Source organism: Capra hircus, chromosome 9 (genome assembly GCF_001704415.2).
Source record: "Capra hircus breed San Clemente chromosome 9, ASM170441v1, whole genome shotgun sequence".
NCBI lineage: Eukaryota > Metazoa > Chordata > Mammalia > Artiodactyla > Bovidae > Capra > Capra hircus.
The window spans coordinates 15,050,999-15,072,557 of NC_030816.1; the positions used below are offsets into that span (position 1 = coordinate 15,050,999).

General features: G+C 36.7%; 1 protein-coding gene across 33 annotated transcripts in view; it reads left to right on the forward strand.

Annotated features, from left to right (window-relative positions):
* TRDN (triadin) overlaps window positions 1-21,559 on the forward strand; it is a 407,610-nt gene that overhangs the window by 103,829 nt on the left and 282,222 nt on the right. For all 33 annotated transcript variants that reach the window (XR_001918516.1, XR_001918517.1, XR_001918515.1 and 30 more), the window contains exons 5-7: window positions 4,650-4,709; window positions 16,498-16,551; window positions 19,554-19,613. Coding sequence is in view for 28 of the 33 variants with exons in the window: in XM_018052961.1 (XP_017908450.1) it covers window positions 4,650-4,709; window positions 16,498-16,551; window positions 19,554-19,613 (174 nt within the window). In the remaining 5 variants the exon portion in view is untranslated. The remainder of the gene's footprint in view (window positions 1-4,649; window positions 4,710-16,497; window positions 16,552-19,553; window positions 19,614-21,559) is intronic.

The following is a 21,559-nucleotide window of genomic DNA, read 5'->3' on the forward strand; positions in this document are numbered from 1 at the left end:
ATGTAATACAATCCTCAAAGAAAATGTAATATTGCAATAAAGCATGAAGAGACATTTAATTTATCCTTAAGTTTGAAAAGTAGGAGCAGAAAAAATTTTCTTTTTCTCTTCTAGGTTTTTTGCTGGTCTAATAATTAAATTGATATAAGGAGAAAAATAAAGTTCATACATATGGAAGCCCAATTAAAAATATGAAACCCAAAGGGCAGCCAAGTATTTAAGACTTATATAATTAGCATCCTGAGCTAAGGAAAGAGAGAGTGGTCTGAGGACACAAAGGGAAGGAAGGCCATTCAGAAGAAGGGACAATAGATGTTTGGAAAATAAAGATTGTTCTGTTATACAGATAAGTTTCTTGTATCTCTGGTTATAGCTTTCTCTTTGGTACAGGCCATCTTTCCATGTATATTTAGGCAGTTGAGGGGAAGGTAAAGAGCTTTTTCTGAATCTACTGGGCTTTGATTCCCTTATGCCAAAGAGATGTGCCTCACAGTAGCAAAAATCGGTTCCAATTCAGAATCATCAGAAATAAATTTCTTTTGTCATCTACAAGCAAAGAAATGTATGTGTGTATGCCTTTACAAAGTTGGTTGTGCCTGTCTGCACTTATGTGTGCAGAAATACTAAGTCTTCAAGAGATCACCAAATAAAAAAATTATTGATGATGTTTTTGCAAAACATTGTCTATGTAAGTCATTATATTTCATTGTTAGCTGTAGAGATTTGTATGTGCACACACTGTGTGTGTGTGTGTGTGTGAGTTTTAATGTGGGACTCCCACTTTAAAAAAATCTGAATGTATCTTTCCAGATCAGTGGAGCTGTCTTAGTTTATTGAAAGCTGAAGTTCAGAATCAGAAATAGAAAATGTTAGGACTTTGTCCTTGAGACTGTAATGAGCAGGACCCTCAGGGGCTCTCTGGACCAAAAGCCTCTTTGTATCACCCATTTCTTGTTTGTAGGGGAAAAAAGAAGCCTTAGTCTCTGAGGCCTTCTCTGACTTCCAAATTGCAGACTCAAGCAGTTACTAATTAAGGAGGTGAGGAGACACAGAAAAGTAGTCAATCTAGAAAAGTAATGATAGCTTCAACAATAGTTCAGTCACAGAAGATGCAACATTTCATATAAATTTTTAATTTAGCATTTCATCCCATTTTTATATTCAAATTAATCCCCTTTGGGAATAAGAAATGGTTTCTTAAGGATGATTCCCTTGGTGCTTGCAAAGACCACTCTAAATCTTTGACCACTCTGAATCATTTTACTTAATCAGACTGAGTTATACAAGGCACCAGTCTTCTCCATTGCTTCTGGTAGTTTAAATAGGAGGGAGGAAGGAGAATGATATGGGCAAGGGAGCATTTTCAGTTTGGTTTTATGATTCATTTATAGAAGATTTAACCCTGTAAATGAACTAAGAAGGTAATTTGCCTGCCCCAGAACCAGACCAATACTGTCCAAAACTAATATAGTGTGAGCCACATGTATATTTAAATATTTTTTTGAGTAGCCACATTATAAAATTATAAAAAGAAAAAAAATAAGAACTTCCCTGGTAGCTCTGCTGGTAAAGAGTCTGCCTGCAATGCAGGAGACCCTAGTTCGATTCCTGGGTCCGGAATATCCCCTGAAGAAGGGAATGGCTACCCACTCCACTGTTCTTGCCTGGAGAACACCAAGGACAGAGGAGCCTGGTGGGCTGTACTTCATGGGATCATGAAGAGTCCGACATGACTGAGCATAGCACAAAAAGAAAAATATGGAATTAATTTGAATAATATTTCTTAATTAACCTATAGTATCAGTCAGGTCTCAACCAAAGAAATAAAACCAGTAGGAAATTATGCAGATATATTTATCTAATAAGACATTTGTTGCAAGGAATTGGCCTATGTGACTCTGCAGACTGGCTAAGCAAATCAGAATGCACAGGACAGGCAGTTAGAAAGCAAAAGTCAGGAGCAAGCTTGCGCCCATGTGCATGCACCAAAGCTGTACACCCAAAGAATTTATTCTCTCCCCCAGGGAACCTCAAACCTGTTTTTAAGACCTTTCGATAGAACAGACAAGCCCGCCCAGATGATCCAGAACCATGTTATTTAGAAATCAATAAACTAGGAATTTTAATTATATCTGCAAAATACCTTCATAGCAACTTCTACATTGGGCTTCTCTGATAGCTCAGTTGGTAAAGAATCTGCTTCTAATGCAAGAGACCCCGGGTTGATTCCGGGATCAGGAAGATCTGCTAGTGAAGGGATAGGCTACCCACTCCAGTATTCTTGGGCTTCCCTTGAGGCTCAGCTGGTAAGGAATCAGCCCGCAATGCAGGAGACCTGGGTTGGGAAAAAACCCTGGAGAAGGGAAAGGCTTACCCACTCCAGTATTCTTTCCTGGAGAATTCCATGGGCTGTGTAGTCCATGGGGTCACAAAGAGTCCAACACAACTGAATGACTTTCACTTTCAACTTCTAGATTAGCGTTCATTTGAATGATTTGAGATCGTAGCCTAGCCAAGTTTACACACAAACCATCACAATATGTCCAAAATAATATCATCCCAATATATAATTAATACAAAAATCATGATATATTTTATTCTTTTTAGCATTAAGTCTCCACAGACCGTTATGTACTTACATTTATAGCACATTTCAATTCAGATTAATCACATATCATATCCTTAACATGTATACATGTTTAGTGGCCACTGCATTGGGCTATATGGGTGACAAAGAGTGATTGCTCTAAAGATATAAATTGTCAATAAAGGTCACTTGACAATATCTAATGACATTCTTTGTAGTCGTGACTAGGGATGGCGTAGCGTCCAGAATCACTTAATAGGGCGCTGTGCTGCTCAGTACTCTACAGCGCACACAGTAGCCCTCAGGTCAGGTCAGGTCAGTCCAGCCGCTCAGTCGTGTCCGACTCTTTGCGACCCCGTGAATCGCAGCACGCCAGGCCTCCCTGTCCATCCCCACCTCCCGGAGTTCACTCAGACTCACGTCCATCGATTCAGTGATGCCATCCAGCCATCTCATCCTGGGTCATCCCCTTCTCCTCCTGCCCCCAATCCCTCCCAGCATCAGTCTTTTCCAATGAGTCAGCTCTTCGCATGAGGTGTCCAAAGTACTGGAGTTTCAGCTTTAGCATCATTCCTTCCAAAGAAATCTCAGGGCTGATCTCCTTCAGAATGGACTGGTTGGATCTCCTTGCAGTCCAAGGGACTCTCAAGAGTCTTCTCCAACACCACAGTTCAAAAGCATCAATTCTTCAGCGCTCAGCTTTCTTCACAGTCCAACTCTCACATCCATACGTGACTACTGGAAAAACCATAGCCCTACCCACCTCCAAATAATGACTTTTCCCAATCCAAAAATCAATAATGCTAGGATGAGAAACCATGCTTTGGAGTAAGATCTGGAGACATAAGGTAGAGATTAAAAATAATGAGAGAAGCTGGAAGGTAAATGTTTCCTACGCTCTTTGGAAATCGTTCCACACACCTTGAAGGCTTTTTCTGTTTTTGTTTTTTTCCCAGAAATGTAGTTGGAAATCTTAACTCTTCTGTATCTCCATTGCCGTTTTCAAAGTCATGAATGGGATAAGGGTAGAAGAGTGGCTTTATAAATAGTATAACTGATTAATGGAGAAAATGAGGGGAGGAGATCTTCACAATGTGATTATTTCTTTAACTGTTGAATGAAAGAAACTGTCTTTTCTGAAGATTTTAGGATTTTCCTCTAGTTGATCTTGATTTTACACATCCATGAAAATTATAAAAATGCAAATTCTAACATACAAATGGAGAATTTAGAATATGTACAGTAATTAGCACCATCTCAGACCATCTGTAGAATAAAGTTGTGATAAATAAATAAGTTAAACTCATTAGCATTTTTCTAAGAAATACCATGGTATTTAAGACTAAGTCTCTTTTCAGAGGTAGTAATCATATTTGTAAACTCTAATCTCAAATTTACTTCTGTCCAAATTAACTGCAAATTCAGATTTAACTATATTTTCTAAGCCTTGGCAATGTATATATACTGAACTAGAAGCAAACTGAATATATTTCTTAAAGCCTGATATTTAGGAAAAAATGTAACAGCTAACTAATTCTATGAAATGTGTCTATTTGCTTGCAGTAATTATTGGTTAAATGCGATGCCAAATTTTGATTCTAAACATGGCTTAGAGTCAATACTTCTGAGATATATTTATTAGATAGTTACAGTTCATTTTACAGATTCTTAATTTAATATGTAAAAACTAAATCTTTCTAAATCTAAATGACGTTTTTACTAAGGAGTCATAATTTGTATTGAGAGTAATTGAAATAAAACATAATTATAATTTGTGATCAGATTTAGCACTGAAAATGGTGGCAACATTTATTGATGTAAGTTTTAAGCTTTTTCAATAATTCTAAATTGTAGATAACTTCAAGTTTTTCCTTATATCAATAAATGAGGGATTTATGTGGTAATATGTTTCATTGATTCTTTCCTTTTAGATACCTATAAATTTGTTGGATAAAATAATTTGGACTTCATGGTAATATTATGACATTTAGATCATAGTTATGGTTTATATTTTGTACATTTTAAAAAAGAGTTTTTAAAAGCAAATCATAATTTTTCCTAGAAATACACAAAGAAAAGGCTGAAAAACTGGAGAAGCCTGAAAAGAAAATACAAACTAAAGGCAAGTGTTGAATTTTGTGTTTCATCTTGTTTTTATTCAGGGTGTATATTTTGTACATTTACATGAGAGAATGGAAAATTTTTATGTTTACTGCTCTTTTGTCTTAATTTTTGATAGTGTTTGAGTAAGTTTACTTCTAGAGAAACTGTGTATAAATATATAATGCGTAATTATGGGATCAGAATAACTTCAAAATGGGTGATAGTCTTTCAGTTATTTGCAGTCAGCTTTTGTTTATTAAGCTAGTGCCACAAACATATATTTTGACCTATTAGCAAGCAATTTTCCTTCTTTAATCTGTTAATATAATAAATCAGAGTCCGGTTCTTTTTAACCTGAATTTTTTTATGCCATGCAATAACTTTGAAATCATCAGCATAGAAATAAAAGTTTTGTCTTATCTCACTGATGACTGCTATGGTCTCAGAGCTTGCTTAAACAATCTCAATGGGTAGCTGCACAATGACAGCGTGATAATTAATATCTTTTTCAGCTCAACTGAATCTAGTAACTGAAATCTTGCATTTGAGGCATACTAATAATGGCCAGCATTGTCTTGCTCATCTTGCAAGCATCACTTTTCTAGGAGTGACCCATGTAGTCCTAAAACTTAAAAAAAAAAGAAAAAACACTTATAGGAAGCAAAAACATTCAAAAGAACATGTTTCTTAAGATGCCCAAGTTTCCCCAATAGTCAGTCTCATGTGCTACTGGGTGAGCCAGAGCAAAATAAAAACCTCATTATTACTGAATTTGTGTGATGCATACTGAAAATGAAAGAATTTTCCTGGATAAAAATGGGATGTTGTCTAATATTTATTATGTCCAAAACTGACTAGTACAAAATGATCTGTACAAATATCAAAGTTGCAAGTAGTAGTTTCATACAAGTTCTAATTAAGCTGAAATTATACCAGTGTGTGATTCCACATTAAAATGCCATGTTTTCTTTTTTAATATACTTCATGTACTTCCTTTTTGTGAAGAGTTCAAATCATTCTACAAATATTATGTCTTTAATCCTAATGTTTGAATTAGTTCCAGATTGGTCAGCTAATCTTTATACAACCAGGGACAATGAAGGTTACTCAATTGAAACCTATTTATATTTGGACTTAGAGGACTAATGTCTTCTTTCCACTCCCTTTCCCTTTTTGGTTCTTAATTCCTTTAGTCAGGGGAATTGGACACAGCTCTTGGGTATGGATTGACTAAGCTAGCCATCACTGAACTGGTTATGTGTTTCTATCGGCTGGAGGTTAAACAGAAACTCAACTGGTTCCACATGATTTGGGTGTCTGCTGTTTTATCTTGCAGACTGTACTACTAATCTAATAGCAATGCTGCTGGAGTGGATGTGGTGATACAGATGGTACCATTTGCATTTTGGACCTGGCTCTATTAGAATCCTGCTGTTAAAGACTTTGAGCAGCGGGCTGTAGAGTGGGTTTATTAAACAAGTGAGTTTTGCATAATTAAAACAGTGAATCTGGCTGAAGTTTAAAATAAATTTCTGAAAGGCTGGGCTAGAGATTAGTACCTGAATATATTTCCTGAATAGATGAAATATATTTTGGGAAAGTGAATATTTCTCAAGAAAGGAAATGGAGCTTCAGTTGTTCAACAGTGAAATAGGCTTCAGAGATGCTTTTTCTACAGTTTTTTTTTTTTTTCGTGCAAGTATGAACAAAAGATTTCATTTTACTGCTTAGTTTCCTCATCCAGGTAGAACAGGATAAAACCTGCTTTCTATTCCCACGTATTTCAGTGAAAATAAATGTGGTTTTATAACTGCTTATTTGTCTAGATAAATATTTTCTCTATACCACATTCCATATCAGTTATGGTTAGATATGATAGATAGTTAGGAATTTGTTATCAAAGCACTTGAATTCTTATAAGGAATGGTAGAGTATATCCGAGGTAATAGTAGCCTGCAGTGATTACAGACAAGCCAGCAAATATCTGGGTCTAAAGAGATATGTTATGCAGAAGCTGGTGTATTAACTTCTGTTGCACAAAATGTTTTCACTCCTCTGTATTCTTTGTCCTAAAAATTAATATCACCATTCACCCATGTTATTCAAGCTAAAAAGTTAGGAGTCATTTTGACCTGAATTGGTACTCACCCCTGACTGGACCCTAGAATCATCTGGATAGGTTTCAAAGTATATATATCCAGGCCTTCCTTGGTGGCTCAGTGGTAAAGAATCTACCTGGGAATGAGGGGGACATGGGTATGACCCCTGTTCCAGGAGGATCCGACGTGACGTGGAGCAACTAAGCCTGTGTGCCACAACTACTAAGCCTGTGCTCTAGAGCCTGGACACTACTGAGCCCACGTGCCCTAGAGCCCGTGCAAAAGAGAAACCACACACTGAAGCCCGAGCGTGTGCAAAGCCCCCAGACTGAAACTTGAGAGTAGCCCCCACTCACCTCAACTAGAGCAAAGTCTGTGCATCAGTGAAGACCCAGCACAGCCAAAAATAAAATAGAAAGAGGAGGTTGTAATTAAAAAATATATATATATGTATATATATATCTCCATATGCAGATTCCTTCCTGATTCCTTTAATGTTTGGGAGGTAAGGCTAGAATTCAAGTCAACCTCTTCAGATGAGAGGTCATGGTTAGAATATGGTCAGTTAAACTCCTGGCCTAGAGTTCAAGTATATCCCACAGAAGTTCTCTTTGACCAGCCAGTATGTTAAAATAACTTACACCTGGATGTCATTAGGCAGAACCTGCACCCACTGTTTATCAGCCTCCTCCATTCTCCCTTGTCACTACTGGAGTAGACATTTATCTATCTGCTTTATCTCTGAGGGCCTTTGAGTTGTAATCCCTGACTTGTTGGTGTCTTTAAACACCAAAGCCCAATCCTGCTTAGCCCCTTGCTGTCCTCCCTTTTCACTCTAATTTATTCCATTCTCACCTCTCCTCTCCCATTATTATCCCTTCTACAATCATCTACCAAGTAGGTTGTGATAGTCACTTCTTAAGTGACTTCTGCATTAACCTCTCAGGCCTTCCCTGCATTAGCCCACCAGGCTCCTCTGTCCATGGCATTTTCCAGGCAAGAATACTGGAGTGGGTAGCCATTTCCTTCTCCAGAGGACCTTCCCAACCCAGGGGTTGAACCCAGGTCTCCCACATTGCAGGCCGATTCTTTACTGTCTGAGCCACTATGGAAGCCCCCATTAACCTCTCAAATCAATACTAATCATACTCATGGGCTTAAATCCATCTGTTGTCATCACGGTGCTATATATAGAGGTAAAAGCCACACTGTCTGTCATAAGATAAAAGGCCCTCTTCATTAAGGTCACTAATAGATAGCCCTACGCATTTCCAGCTTTGTCCCCTTTACCGCTCACCTTCCTTACTCTGCAGCGTCCTCATTAGTCCCTTCCATTCCTGACTCTCTCCTTCCTCTTCACCAGCACTGCAGTCCAGACCCCACCAACACCCCAACCCCATGCCACAGACTGAACTGTCGGGCAGTCCCTAAGCCAGCCCTGCGATCTCGTAACTCTTGACCATCGGCCACAGGGCAGGCTTCTGCTCATTTCTTTGATTCTCAGATGGAAAGTCAAATCCTTCAGTAGGCCTTCTTTGCTATCGCTCACTCTATAGGCATTTAGTTACTTCCTCCATGCTACTTTACATCCATGCCTTCAGCCTTTAAAGCGTTTTGACACCAGATTTTAAATGTGGGTATGTGGATCTAACTCACTGGGAGTAGAAACAGTTTGTCTTCTTGTATGTTCTAGGTCTGTGTTGACATTTGCTCATATGATTCTGTGTTTCCTTATCAGTGAACAAAGAGATTCAGACTCAGTGGTCTCTCAGGATTGGATCAGCTTTGAGTTTGTGTGCTTATATTAAATTGAAAACCATTCTAATATCCTCTATCCCGAACAATTGCCCAGTATGGGGATGGAACCCTTGCTTAAGTTCCCCCAGTCACCAAGGGCAGGTCCAGTCCTGCTGCCTCTCCTGTTCTCGCCACTACTTTCTTCATCCGACCGAGTTTTGGGTGGTTCTGTATATTCTTTCCCAGTGCTCAGGTATTCCTGCCCGCTGTCAGCTGCTGTTCTGCAAGATTTCCTGTGGCTGAAGGTGTAGTCCTGATGTAGCTGTGGAAAGAGATGTACTCCACTTCCACCTACTCCTCCGCCACCTTCCGTCTCCTCAAAAATCATTCTAATATCTCTAAAGTGCCAAACATATGAAACACACTCAACATATGTTGAAAATCAGTGAATTAATTAATAAAGCACTTGTTTTCTCTATTTTGTTAATATTGACTTGATTCTGATGAGAGCTATTTCATTTGCCATTTCTGTGTTTATTTTCAAATATATATAATTATGCAACTTTAACTGGGCCACTGTAATGTTAAATTTATTTGGTCAGAGGCAATTGAAGAATTTAGCAGTTCCATATTAAAACAAAAACTATCTGTAACATGTAATCAGAAAAACCTACAATAAGTGTATAATATAATAATATAGGTTAAAGTAATACAGATTAATTTGGACACTTGGAAAATTAAAAAAAAAGAAATTAAATGATCAAATTAGCAAAATTCAATTATCCAGTGAAAAATAGTAATTCATTTTTTACTTCTCCTCCTTTTTTTCCCTCCATGTGTTTACTCTTTTATTGAGTATTTTCTTCTTTTTCAATTTCAAATTTAATTGTTGGTTTCAGATAACAGTTACACTTCTACTTAACTATTAAACATGTCAATATATTCATAGAACAAAGTAAACCAGAAAAGACTAGAACTTGATGATAAACATATAACTAGGTGAGAGAATTTTGTCTCTCTAGAATGGCTCCTAGACAATAGAAGGGCCTTTTAAGCATTCAGAGGAGTAGATGTCTGCTACATCCACTTGGGTTGTCAAGTGTTCATGTGGAGACCTGACCTTCAGGAATAGGGAGGTAATTTACAAGGCAGCGTGTGTGCTGAAGAACAGCATGTAATTAACATCTGAGTAGGCCAATTGGTGGGACTGGAGGAGTGACCTGGCAGACAGATGGTGTAAATAGAAAAACTGGCTATAGCCATTAGGCAATAATACATATTAATTTATTCATTGCATTTACTTTGTGCCAAACACTCTGCTGAGCACTAAGAATTCAAAGAATAGGACTCAATCCAGTGAGAGACCTAAACAGCCAAGTACACAGCCACACTGTCATGTGGTGAGTGCTCCAAAAAGAGATGTCCTGGAGGAAAGTGAAAGTGTCAGTTGCTCAGTTGTGCCCAACTCTTTGCGACCCCATGGACTGTAGTCCACCAGGCTCCTCTGTCCATGGGATTTCCCCGGCAAAAATGCTAGAGTGGGTTGCCATTTCCTTCTCCAGGGGATCTTCCCGACCCAGGGATCAAACTGCTGGTCTCCTGCATCACAGGAAGATTGTTTTACAGTCTGAGCCACTAGGAAATACTCTGGAGGAGAAACGCTATTTGAGGAGACAGCTGGTTCCCTCAGTTCCTGAGGAGGTTTTCTGGCAGGGCCTTAATGTGAGATTTAGGTGGGCTGCTGTCTATGGGGTTGCACAGAGTCGGACACGACTAAAGCGACTTAGCAGCAGCAGCAGCAGCATCTAGAACCTTAAATGGAAGATGTAACGGCTAGTTCAGGGGGCCAGTCCTTAAGGAACCTGGTAGGAACTCTGTTAAGGGAGCACAAGAGGAGTCCAGAGATTAGTGTTAGTATTAGTTTCCTAGGGCTGGCGTAACAAAGTACCGAAAACTGGGTGGTTGAAAATAGCAGAAGTTTCTTGTCTCCCGTTCATAGAGGCTAGAAGCCCAAAGTCAGGGTTTCAGCAGGGCTGGTTCTTCACAGGGCTCTAAGGGAGAATCTGCAGGCTTTTCCCAGCTTCTGTGGGCTGGGGTGGGGGTTGAAGGAACTGGAAGGGTGTGCTGGCTTTCATTGGCTTGTAGACAAATCATTCCAGTCTCTGCCTTCAGATTCAAATGGTGTTTCTTCCTGAGTCTCTGTCACTTCCTGCTGTGTTCTTCTTTCTGTATCCAAATTTCCCCTTTTCATCACAACACCAGTCATATTGTATTAGGGCCCACCCTCCTGAACTCATTTTAACTTGATTACCTCTGTAAAGACTATGTTTCCAAACAAGGTTACATACCTTTTCTCCATAGAATAATTAAACCTTAACTGTAGCACACGCATAAACAGCAGACCATTTTTAAAAAGGGTTAATAGAGAACAATCATCCTGATTGACTGGTTTAGTATTGTTTCTGAGAAACAACTATAGGACTGGAATCATAGGCTGGCAAGGGATTTGGCTGAAGCTGAGACTCAAATGCCAGAGAGGACAGGGCATTAAAATGTATCTAAATATCCTGGAGCCCTTTATGAAAGAGCTCTCAAGTCCACAGATTAATTTAGTCAGCCCATGTTGTATAAACTTACTTTTGCCTTCTCTCAGATGGACTTAATTGACTCCTTAAAGTGCAAAATATATTTTATTTTCTTCTCTGGCTGCTGTGTATGATAAACCTGGAAAATGAGAACAGTAGGCCCTATACAAAGCTATACTTCTCTTCCTCCATAGCGATTATTCCTTTATGAGGAAACTATTATGGTTCTGACTGTGGCCATGTAGCCCCAGGTGAAGGAGAAATTACTCCTACAATTTAATCAGATTTGGGAGTAACACCAATCCTTTAGAATTAAAAGATCTATTTTGTAATTGAAAGCATATGTATCAGATGAGCTTTGTAACTTTAGATAATTTGCCTAATCACTTTAATACATAAATAAGTGTAATTTTACTATGAAAAAGAAGTGTGTGCACTATTGTAGGCTAGATTGTCGATAACATGCTCAGGAACTCTAATCAGCACACTTTGGCACATAAGAACAAGTCTGCACAGGACCTGGGATGGACAAAACAGCATGGTCTTATGGGGAGAGTACTAGTTTAGCAACTGAATAACTATGTTCTTATTCTGTTCTACTGTGGACACTTAGGCGGCTGTATCTTCTTATCCATGAACAAAGAAATTCAGGCTAATTGATCTTAGGTTCTCCCAGCTCTAAAATTGTGTGCTTATGTTAAAAATGATACATTCTTCCTTTAAGAAAAATGGAAAATACAATCATAAAGAACTGTTTCTCTACTCAAGAATGCTTTTCTGCTGAGTTCATTATCATCATTTAAAGTGTGTACATCATTTTGTCTTAGCATAAAATGAAGATTCAACACATTAAAATTACAAAGAAGAAGCACACAGAGATATACACTATCCAAGAGTACATCTGGCATTTTTATTTAGTGGTGGCTAAAGCAAAATTTTTAAAAATGGGTTTAAAATGAATGTGTATCTTGCTCTTTCATAAAAAGTGATGAATGGAAACATGAATATATATGAATTTTATGAAGCTGTTTAAAATGTTGACCTATTTAAAATTTATAAACCACTTCAGTGCTAATACCTCCCACAACAGAAGTGCCAGAAATCTGAGAAATAGAGCAGTTAATTAAAAGAAAACTCGGTGAGGGGAACTTCCCTGGTGGTCTAGCTTTTCAGACTCTGCACTTCCAATGCAGAAGGTGTGAGCTAAGATCCCAAATTCCAGACCAGGGAACTAAAATCCCAAATGCAGTGTGGCATGCCAAAAAATAAGTAAAAATAGCAATAAGAATAATAAGATATTTTTTAAAAAAGAAAGAAAAATCAGTGAAATCTGTTACAGGTAATCATGCTCCCCAAATGAAAGAGAAGTGTTAGTCCATCAGTCGTGTCCAACTCTTGGTGACCCCACAGACTGTAGCCCTCCAGGCTCCTCTGTCCATGGGATTTTCCAGGCAAGAATTCTGGAGTGGGTTGCCATTTCCTCTTCCAGAGGATTTTCTCCGACTCAGGGATGGAACTTAGGTTTTACACTTTGCAGGCAGATTCTTTACCATCTGAGCCACCAAGGTGCTCCCCAAATTCTTTCGCAATTCAAAGGTAATGTGCTATCTGATTCCTTTTGCTTTAGATACACAAGATTAGTCCTGTCCAGTAGCTCTGAAATCAAGTATGAGTTCCAGAGTTTTGCTTCATTAAATTTTCTTGCTAACCATCAATTAAAGAATAGAGTAGCCTGTATAAATCAGTACTTTAAAACATTTGATGCCAAAACTTTTGAGTTTGAACTAAGAGCAGAGAGAACTGCAAAGGATTCTGACAACCTGGCCCTCGATGCCTACTGCTTGGCCCCTTGGGAGTGTAGTGCCCATTAAAAGAACCCAGGGTCAGCTCACTGTGAGCGCTGATACACTTCAGAAAAGGACACGGAGTCCGCCTGGAAGGTTGCCAGGACCAAGAGCTGTGGAAGCACAGAGCACAGCTGGCAGAGTGCTGGAGAGGGGACATACGGGGAGGACGAGAGGCGCACTTTGGAGTTGAGCTGAGCTGAATGTTCTGGTCAGGGAAAGGTCAGAGTCTGGGCAAGTGCAGGAACGGCGGGGCCATGCCAACTCAGATGCCAAACATCAGGTCCGCTCCAACTGGCGGATTCTGTTTGTTTTTAATTGTCAGCATGCCGAAGGGACTTTTGTTTCTTGTAAATAAGGATGACAAACAAATTAAGCTCTAGCAGGTGCAACAAGCTTATTCTGCTCTGAGTTAAAACTGTCCTAGCTAAGATGTAACTTGCCAACAGAGCTGGTGACGAGAAAGGTACCTTTTTCTTCTTTCATATGAAAACGTCTGTGAATTCTAAGCAAACAGACGCAGGACCTAATGTAACTGTTGCAGCAGATTACTTTTATTTTATAGGGATTATTATGGCAGTTATTGATGGTGGCACAGTTTTGATCAAAGCAATATCAAACCTTACTGTCTGAGCTCAGTCTTGCCAAAGTTTGAAGTTTTCATCCAAGGAGTTTCAGAGGCTGTCTGCTGTGGTGAACAACTCCCTAGAGCATGTGATTCCAGCTGCTTCACTGAGCAGTATTATGGTACCATTTCTGAGGAGGATAATGAAATTTCAGCATACAGGACTGTGCCTGTAAATCAAAACTTAGACTGCGAGGAACTGGAATTTTCCCCAGAGTAATAGGAATAAGGCATTAATATGCTAATTTGAGCCTGAATTCAGCCCCCTTGCTCTTTTGATTTCATATTAATTCTTCCATTTATGCCCATGTACACATCAATCGGAAAATCCTTTAGTGGAATGGACAACCAGCTGTCCAAGGTGGCTGAGGTCTGGTCCTTCAACAGAAGCAGAGACACAGATTAGGTTGTCTCCTGGGGGTCTAGCTAACCAGGGTTCCAAAAGCAAAGCTTATCTCATGCAAACTTCCTTTCCCCTAGAGAAACTTTGAAAGAGGCTTTGTTCTTGCCAAGACTTTCTTTTGGTTTTCAGCTTAATTAATAGTGATCCAAAGAAACCAGAGCTATCTCTGGTCATGTGTGAGTGCTGACGTCCTTTCTTATTTTGTGAAATTTTTATATTGAACTTAGAAAACCCAAAAGAATCATTGAATGTGAAAAGTAAAAACAATGTCTGGATGATCTTTGTTTCTTCTGTTTCTCACTGAGATTTAATTATTTAAGAATTTTTTTAATGTAAAAAATGTTAATGATTGGAGGCAAGCAGTGCATATTATATTTTTACAACATCACCAGTAAATAGAATTGTACTACATGATAAAAATAGCTCTTATAATATTTTAGAAATTTTCTCATTCAGGAATATCTAATAAGTCTACTATGTGACTGATACCACGTGATGCCTAGGATAAAAAAATAAAAATAGTAAGGCATAGCCTTTAAAGAGAGTTCACCTTCTTGGGATAAGTGCAGATGAAAGAACACTCTGCAGAGAAAGAGGCATTTGAGTCAGGGCTGAAAGGGTGCATGAAACAGAGGAAATACAGGTGTGAGAAATCTAGGTGATGGCACAGCAGGCAGAAATACAAAGTTCCATATGTTTATGAAATTCCAAGCATTTGTTATAGGTGGAATGTAAAGTTCAAAGGTAAATTCCTCATACGTAAGATTGGTTTGATAAGCAAATGTCAAGTTACTGGAATAATAAGATACTTTTATATTTTATATAGTACCTACCATGTGACTGATTATCATGCTAGGCAAGGAGGGAGATACTAACACTTTATCAGATCAACATATGATCAGATTTTCATGTTAGGGAGGCTACTCTGAGACTCAGAAAAATCAAAATCTAAGTGTTCAAGACACCATTCAGGATAATATTGTAATAATACTTATAACAATAATATACCCAAGAAGGATATCATCATCCATCTTTTGAAATGGTCTCTTTCCCTTTCTCCTTCCCACTCCCCTACTAGGTTAATTTCTTCTCATCATTCACATTCTTAAATCTCATTTCTACCAGCAGACCTTTCCCAAGCACACAGATGAGATTAGGTCTCATTTTAAACATTGATATGCTTCCCTGAATGTTTTCTTCACAGCAATTATTCTAACTGCAGTTAACTACCTTTGTAATTATTTGTTTAGCATCCATCATCCATTGTTGACAAGGATGAAATCTGTGTTGACTAGCCAAGTCTTCAACACATAGCCAGTGCTCTTTCTATGAAAGTGAAAGTCGCTCAGTCATGTCTGACTCTTTGTGACCCCATAGATTGTATAGTCCATGGAATTGTCCAGGACAGAATACTGGAGTGGGTAGCCTTTCTCTTCTCTAGGGGATCTTCCCAACCCAGGGATTGAACCCAGATCTCCCACATAGCAGGCAGATTCTTTACCAGCTGAGCTACCAGGGAATCCCTAGCATTATCCCTAACCCTAACCCAATTTCTGTATTTTAGTGTAAATAAATGGTAGGTTGGGAATGTAATATTGGATAGAAGAAATAAGTAAGAGGAATATTTAAATGTAGAATTGAAAAAACTTGGCAAATGAACAAAAATGAGAAAGAAAAGATGAATCCTGGATGAGTCCCAAGTTACTAGGTTGGATAATTGGAGGTGTCATTAATAAGAGTTATGACTAAATTATAGGGGAAGATTATGACTTACATTTGAGCCCTGCTATATTAATTAATTGAATCATAGCTCATATTGAATTACATTTTGTTTCCTTTGAAACAGTTTGGTGTCATTCTAGTCTCGCCTCAGTATAATTTCAAAAACTTTTAGTGTGGAAGTTTTCTGAAAAAGATTAGCATATATTGCATATACTAGATTGAGTGTTCTTTGCTTCAGATTCAGATTATCTCTGTATTTTTGTCTTTATGTGTTTAGTATTTCTCTAGTATTGAGTTGGCCTTCTTTGGCATACAGCATAATACATTTTAGGGCTTCCCTTGTGGCTCAGCTGGTAAAGAAACCGCCTGCAATGCGGGAGACCTGGCTTCAATCCCTGGGTTGGGAAAAATCCCCTGGAGAAGGGAAAGGCTACCCTCTTCAGTATTCTGGCCTGGAGAATTCCATGGGGTCGCAAAGACTCAGACACAACTGAGCAACATTCACATTTTAAAAAATTTTCCAATTCATTAAACTGAAGTTAAAGATTTGGAAAAGTTTAGGGATACTCTTTGCAATCAGACTAGTTTCAGTGTGAATTTGACCTTAGTTCTGAAATAAAAATAGAAATTTAAAATATCTATAATTATCTTAACATTTAAACCTATGTAGAGCTTCATACTAGTTAAAGAAAAATATCCAAAGGCAGTAGGTAATTTTTGACATCAAGGACTGCCATCCATCTCATCTTTTATTCTCTTTATTTAAATGAAAAATATTGTCTTTCTTTTCAGTTACACATAAAGAAAAAGACAAGGTAAAAGAAAAAGAAAAACCTGAAAAGAAAGGTATGGATTTATCCTTACTGCTGTTTCACTCACTGGCCTGTCACTGTTTGACCTTTTCTTCCTTCTGTTAGATTTTAGATGACCATAAATTTATTTTTTGAAATTATGATTATTTTCCTTAGAATTGAATGTAAAAAGAACAATTTCTGGGTTAAAGGAAATAAAATACTTAAGACTCTCTTGAAATCCATTACCAGTTTATTTTCTAGAAATGTATCAATTTTTCCCCCTGAGGCTGCTTTTAGCCAATGAAGACATATCAAAAAATAATTGTAATTTGTTAGGTTAAAAAGTATAGTTTATTACTTTAACTTGCATTCTGTGATTACGTATTAGACTGGACTTAAAAATTTTTTTTAGCTTTTATTTGTTTAGAATAAGCAATGTGCACTCACTGTTTAACATGTAAAGGTACTTTATGAAAGCATGCTCTTGCCTTGCTCCACCCTCTGATCCTATTTCTCATCTACCCACACAAACACACAGTAAGCTACTTTTATGAGCATTTTTTCAAAACTTCATTTTGCTTTTATAAGACAATGTATATTATTGTCTCTCCCTATTTTTACATATAATTTAGCATGTCCTATATTCTAGCTTTATAGTTTAATAATACATCCTAGATGTCTTTTCATATCAGTAAATAGATATTACCTTCATTCTTTTAAAAATACTGTATAGTATTTAAATGGAGATATTTAAATATATATCTTAAGCTATATTAACTCTATCTTTTGATTACTTATTATTTGTAGATTGAAAGATTTAGATATGATTTTTAGTGATACACATTTATGTAACTCTTCACACTTACTTCCTGTTTCTCCTGATGATATGTGTGTGTGTCTAAATTGGCTATATGTAACTGGCCTATTACATTTACAAATGCATTTCTCAGTGTCATAGTTAATGTAAGGGTTTCTGTCTGTGTGAATAGACATGTGTGAGTACATATGTGTGATAAGTGTGTGTATTTATATTCTTGAATTTTTCTGTGGCTAGATATATTGATATTTTCTTTTGGTATTTCTACTTTTGAGTCTTCATATAAGGGTTAATTCAATAATTAGTAATATCTCTCAGGTTTTAAAAATTAAGTTCATATTTAACTTTAATTCATCAAAAATCCATTTTAATATGATATAAAATTCTAATTTAATTTTTTGCTTTTTTTTTAAGTGGATCATCTCTAGGATATTTAGGCTAGATTTCAGCTGATTTTTGTATCTACAATACACATAGACTACTGAGCAATTTTATTTTGTTAAAGCATTCTATTTAGCTAGAATTTACAATGCTTAGAAATCAGATCAGTTGAAACATGCTTCATTCTTCTCTATTCTAAACTCACATTTGAATATTTGAACTAAATAGTTGTTCTTTTATTAAGGTTTATTTTGTGATAATATCCATGAATTTCAATACAGTCGTCTTCTCTGTTCTAGAAACAGGTGTCCATTTCCTACCAGCTATTGACTTACACAGAGTTATTGGCATCCGATTCTGTGTACTCTGACTAAAGGAAATAATCTTATATTTCTTGTCATTTTTCAACCTTTACAATGGCTAGATACTTTTCATTAGAATTAGTTGAGAATTTGTTGCCACTAAATCATACATTTGAAGGAAACTTACCCAAATTGAGATGCTGAAACAGAACCGTTGTGTCCTTTTATTTACTGTATACCAATTAAAGGAGTTTGCTCTTTATGAGACAGTTATTATGCTGTAGCCCAGTAACCTCAAATGTTATTCTTCCTTCAGCTAATATTTTCTAAACTGTTACCCATAACCCCAAGTGGTAGTGGAGATGACCATGGGGCAGGCTTAGGGGTGGAAAGGCTGAAACCCTGAAGGTGAAGGCACCTGCTCTCTGGGTAACTCATAGCTGCTACGATCTCATGGACTTTGTCCTCTAAGCTTTCTATGAGGCTTGTATCATCTCTCAAAAATTCTGGGGAAACCGTTCATAGACTGTATTTTAAGAGAATAATTATTTAAATATATGTTTTAAGCACATCGTTTTCCTTTTATAATACAAGTAAAACTGATGGATATTAATATTCATAGGATGTAGTTAGAAAAATGAAAATAATTAGAGCTCCAGGTTTTATCCTAATAATTTGACTCTTTCCTTAACCTGGATGTTTTAATTAAAATCTACTATTTTATCTTTCATTTTCTTTAATTTCTTTAACTTTCCTTATTAATCTTTAATAAATAGTATATACATGTTGAAAAATGTATAGTGATTTGGATAACTCTTAAACTGCAATGTTTAATACATTTGAAATATGGGAATAACCTTCAATGCTATTGTACTTCTCTGAACTCATTTACTTAAGCCATTAAGAGACACAAGATTTTACTAGTCTATGTAAGGAAAATAGAAATCAATACAGTAAATTCATATTGTCATACCACTTTATTTGTTTTAATGTGGACCGTTTTTAAACTCTTTTTTGAATTTGTTACAATATTGCTTCTATTTGATGTTTTGGCTTTTTGACCATGTGACATGTGGGATTTGATTGAACCCTCGCCCCCTGCATTGGAAGGCAAAGTCTTAACTGCTGGACCGCCAGGGAAGTCAAGTCCTAAGACACACTATTCTTAAAGCTCTAATATCAATTTAATGATTTCTTTTAATTGTAAAGACAGAGCTTCCTCCTGATAAAATGATATATCTTTCCACAAATTCTTATAAAATTATTTTTTTCTGTTTGTCTCTCCTGGAGACAATTCCAAAATACTGTTTAGAATGGTAACTTTAAACAGAAGGATGAGACTAGCTTTCAAATGCTTTCTAAGTCTTAATGCTAAGTCTTTGAAATTACCTTTTTTTATAGTTTTTATTAAATGGGTGATTTTTTAAAAATTCCTGGATTAGGTTTATTAATGTCATCAAATTAGATTTTGGTGGCTGTAAAAATGAGGTAAAGAAAAAGCTTAGTCTTGAAATCTGTTAAAAGTGTGTACTAATATAAAATTTTCTGCTTAAGCAACTCACAAGGAAAAAATTCAGAAAAAAGAAAAACCAGAAACAAAGACAGTGGCAAAAGGTAAGTTATACTTTCTGTTTTAAAAGCAATATATTTGGGGTAGCAGCTGGATGATTGTAAGCATTTAGCATTTCCTTTACAAAAAATTTGAATTTACATTTGAAATTTAATATCTAAAAGAATAATAAAAGTGAATACATAAAATAATAGAGCATTTCAAAATATGAGAAGAAATTGAAGAGCTTTCCTGTATGTGGCAGGCAGAATTTTGGCCCCTATGGCCTTCAGCCCTTGGTGTCATCTGCTTGGCTGTGTTACAGTATATGGCAAAAAGCAGTCTGCAAAAATAGCTAAGATAAATCTAAAATATGGAGGCTTTCCTGAATTATCCAGGTGAGCTCAGTGTAATCCCCATGAACCTTGAAAAACATAGAGAAGTGACAGAAAAGCAAGATTTTGGCCTGTGAAAAGGACTCGCCCCCATTACTAGCTTGAAAATTGAGGGAGGCACATGGAAATTATAAGAAGGGAATGAATCCTGCCAACATGTTGAAGAAGTGTGGAAGCCAGCCCTTCTTCAGAGCATGTAGCAATGCAGCCCATTTGACAAGCTGATTTTAGCATTGTGGACCCTAAGCTGAAAACTTGTTTGAACGACACTGTAACAAGACTTTTGAACTATGGAAACCAGGAGATAATAGATCCTGGTTGTTGGGTTAAGTAGCTAAATTTGCAGTAGTTCCTAGAACAATGGCAAACTAGTACAAACATACCTGATTTACAGTTTAATCAGTATTACACCTTGAGTTTAATTTTAGAACACTAAAATTAAGGATTTCTTTTTTCAAGAAGGATGATGCATCATCTTGATCAATATTTTAAGCGAGTAAGGGCCTAAACTGTCTTGATAATATACCAAAGAAAGAATCAGTTAGAATATGAATGTAATGCTATAAACTTTCGAAGATTACATTAACTATTTTTTATTCTAAATTTGTCAATTGTTTGTTTGATGTTAGAAAAATATAGATTCTGTATATTCAATATTATCTACTAAATTATAGATTATCTATAAAACATAGTTTCTAAATATTCAGTCCTATCTACTAAATTCAATTTTCTTTCTCATATTTCATTTATATATATATATTAAAGTATAGCTGATATTACAATATTGTGTTAGTTTCAGATATATACCAAAGCAATTTGGTTATGTGTATATGAATTTTTTCAAATTCTTTTCCATCATAGGTTATTATAAGATATTGAATATAGTTTCCTGTGCTATACTGTAAATCCTTGTTGATTATTTAGTTTTTACATAGGGGTATGTATCTATTAAACCTATACTCCTAATTTATCCCTCCCTACCTTCTCCTTTGGAAACCATAAGTTTGTTTTCTGTGTCTGTGATTCTGTTCTGTTTTGTAAACAAGTTCATTTGTATTATTTTTAAGATTCCTTATATAAATGGTATCATATATGTGTCTTTTTATAATTTTGTTTTGAATACATTTGTATTTGTATTAAAATACAATTGATTTACAATAGTAAATTGATTTACAATATATTATAATTTACAATATTATATTGTATTCAGGTATACAACATAATGATTCAAAATTTTCATAGATTATATTCCATTTAAAGTTACTATAAAATATTGACTGTATTCCCCTGTTGTACCATATAGCCATGTAGCTTATTTATTTTATATTCATCTAGTCAGCTCTTTGGAGAAGGCAATGGCATCCCATTCCAGTACTCTTGCCTGGAAAATCCCATGAACGGAGGAGCCTGGTGGGCTGCAGTCCATGGGGTCATTAAGAGTCGGACACAACTGAGCGACTTCACTTTCTTTTCACTTTCATGCACTGGAGAAGGAAATGGCAACCCACTCTGGTGTTCTTGCCTGGAGAATCCCAGGGACGGGGGAGCCTGGTGGGCTGCCGTCTATGGGGTCGCACAGAGTCAGACACGACTGAAGTGACTTAGCAGCAGCAGTA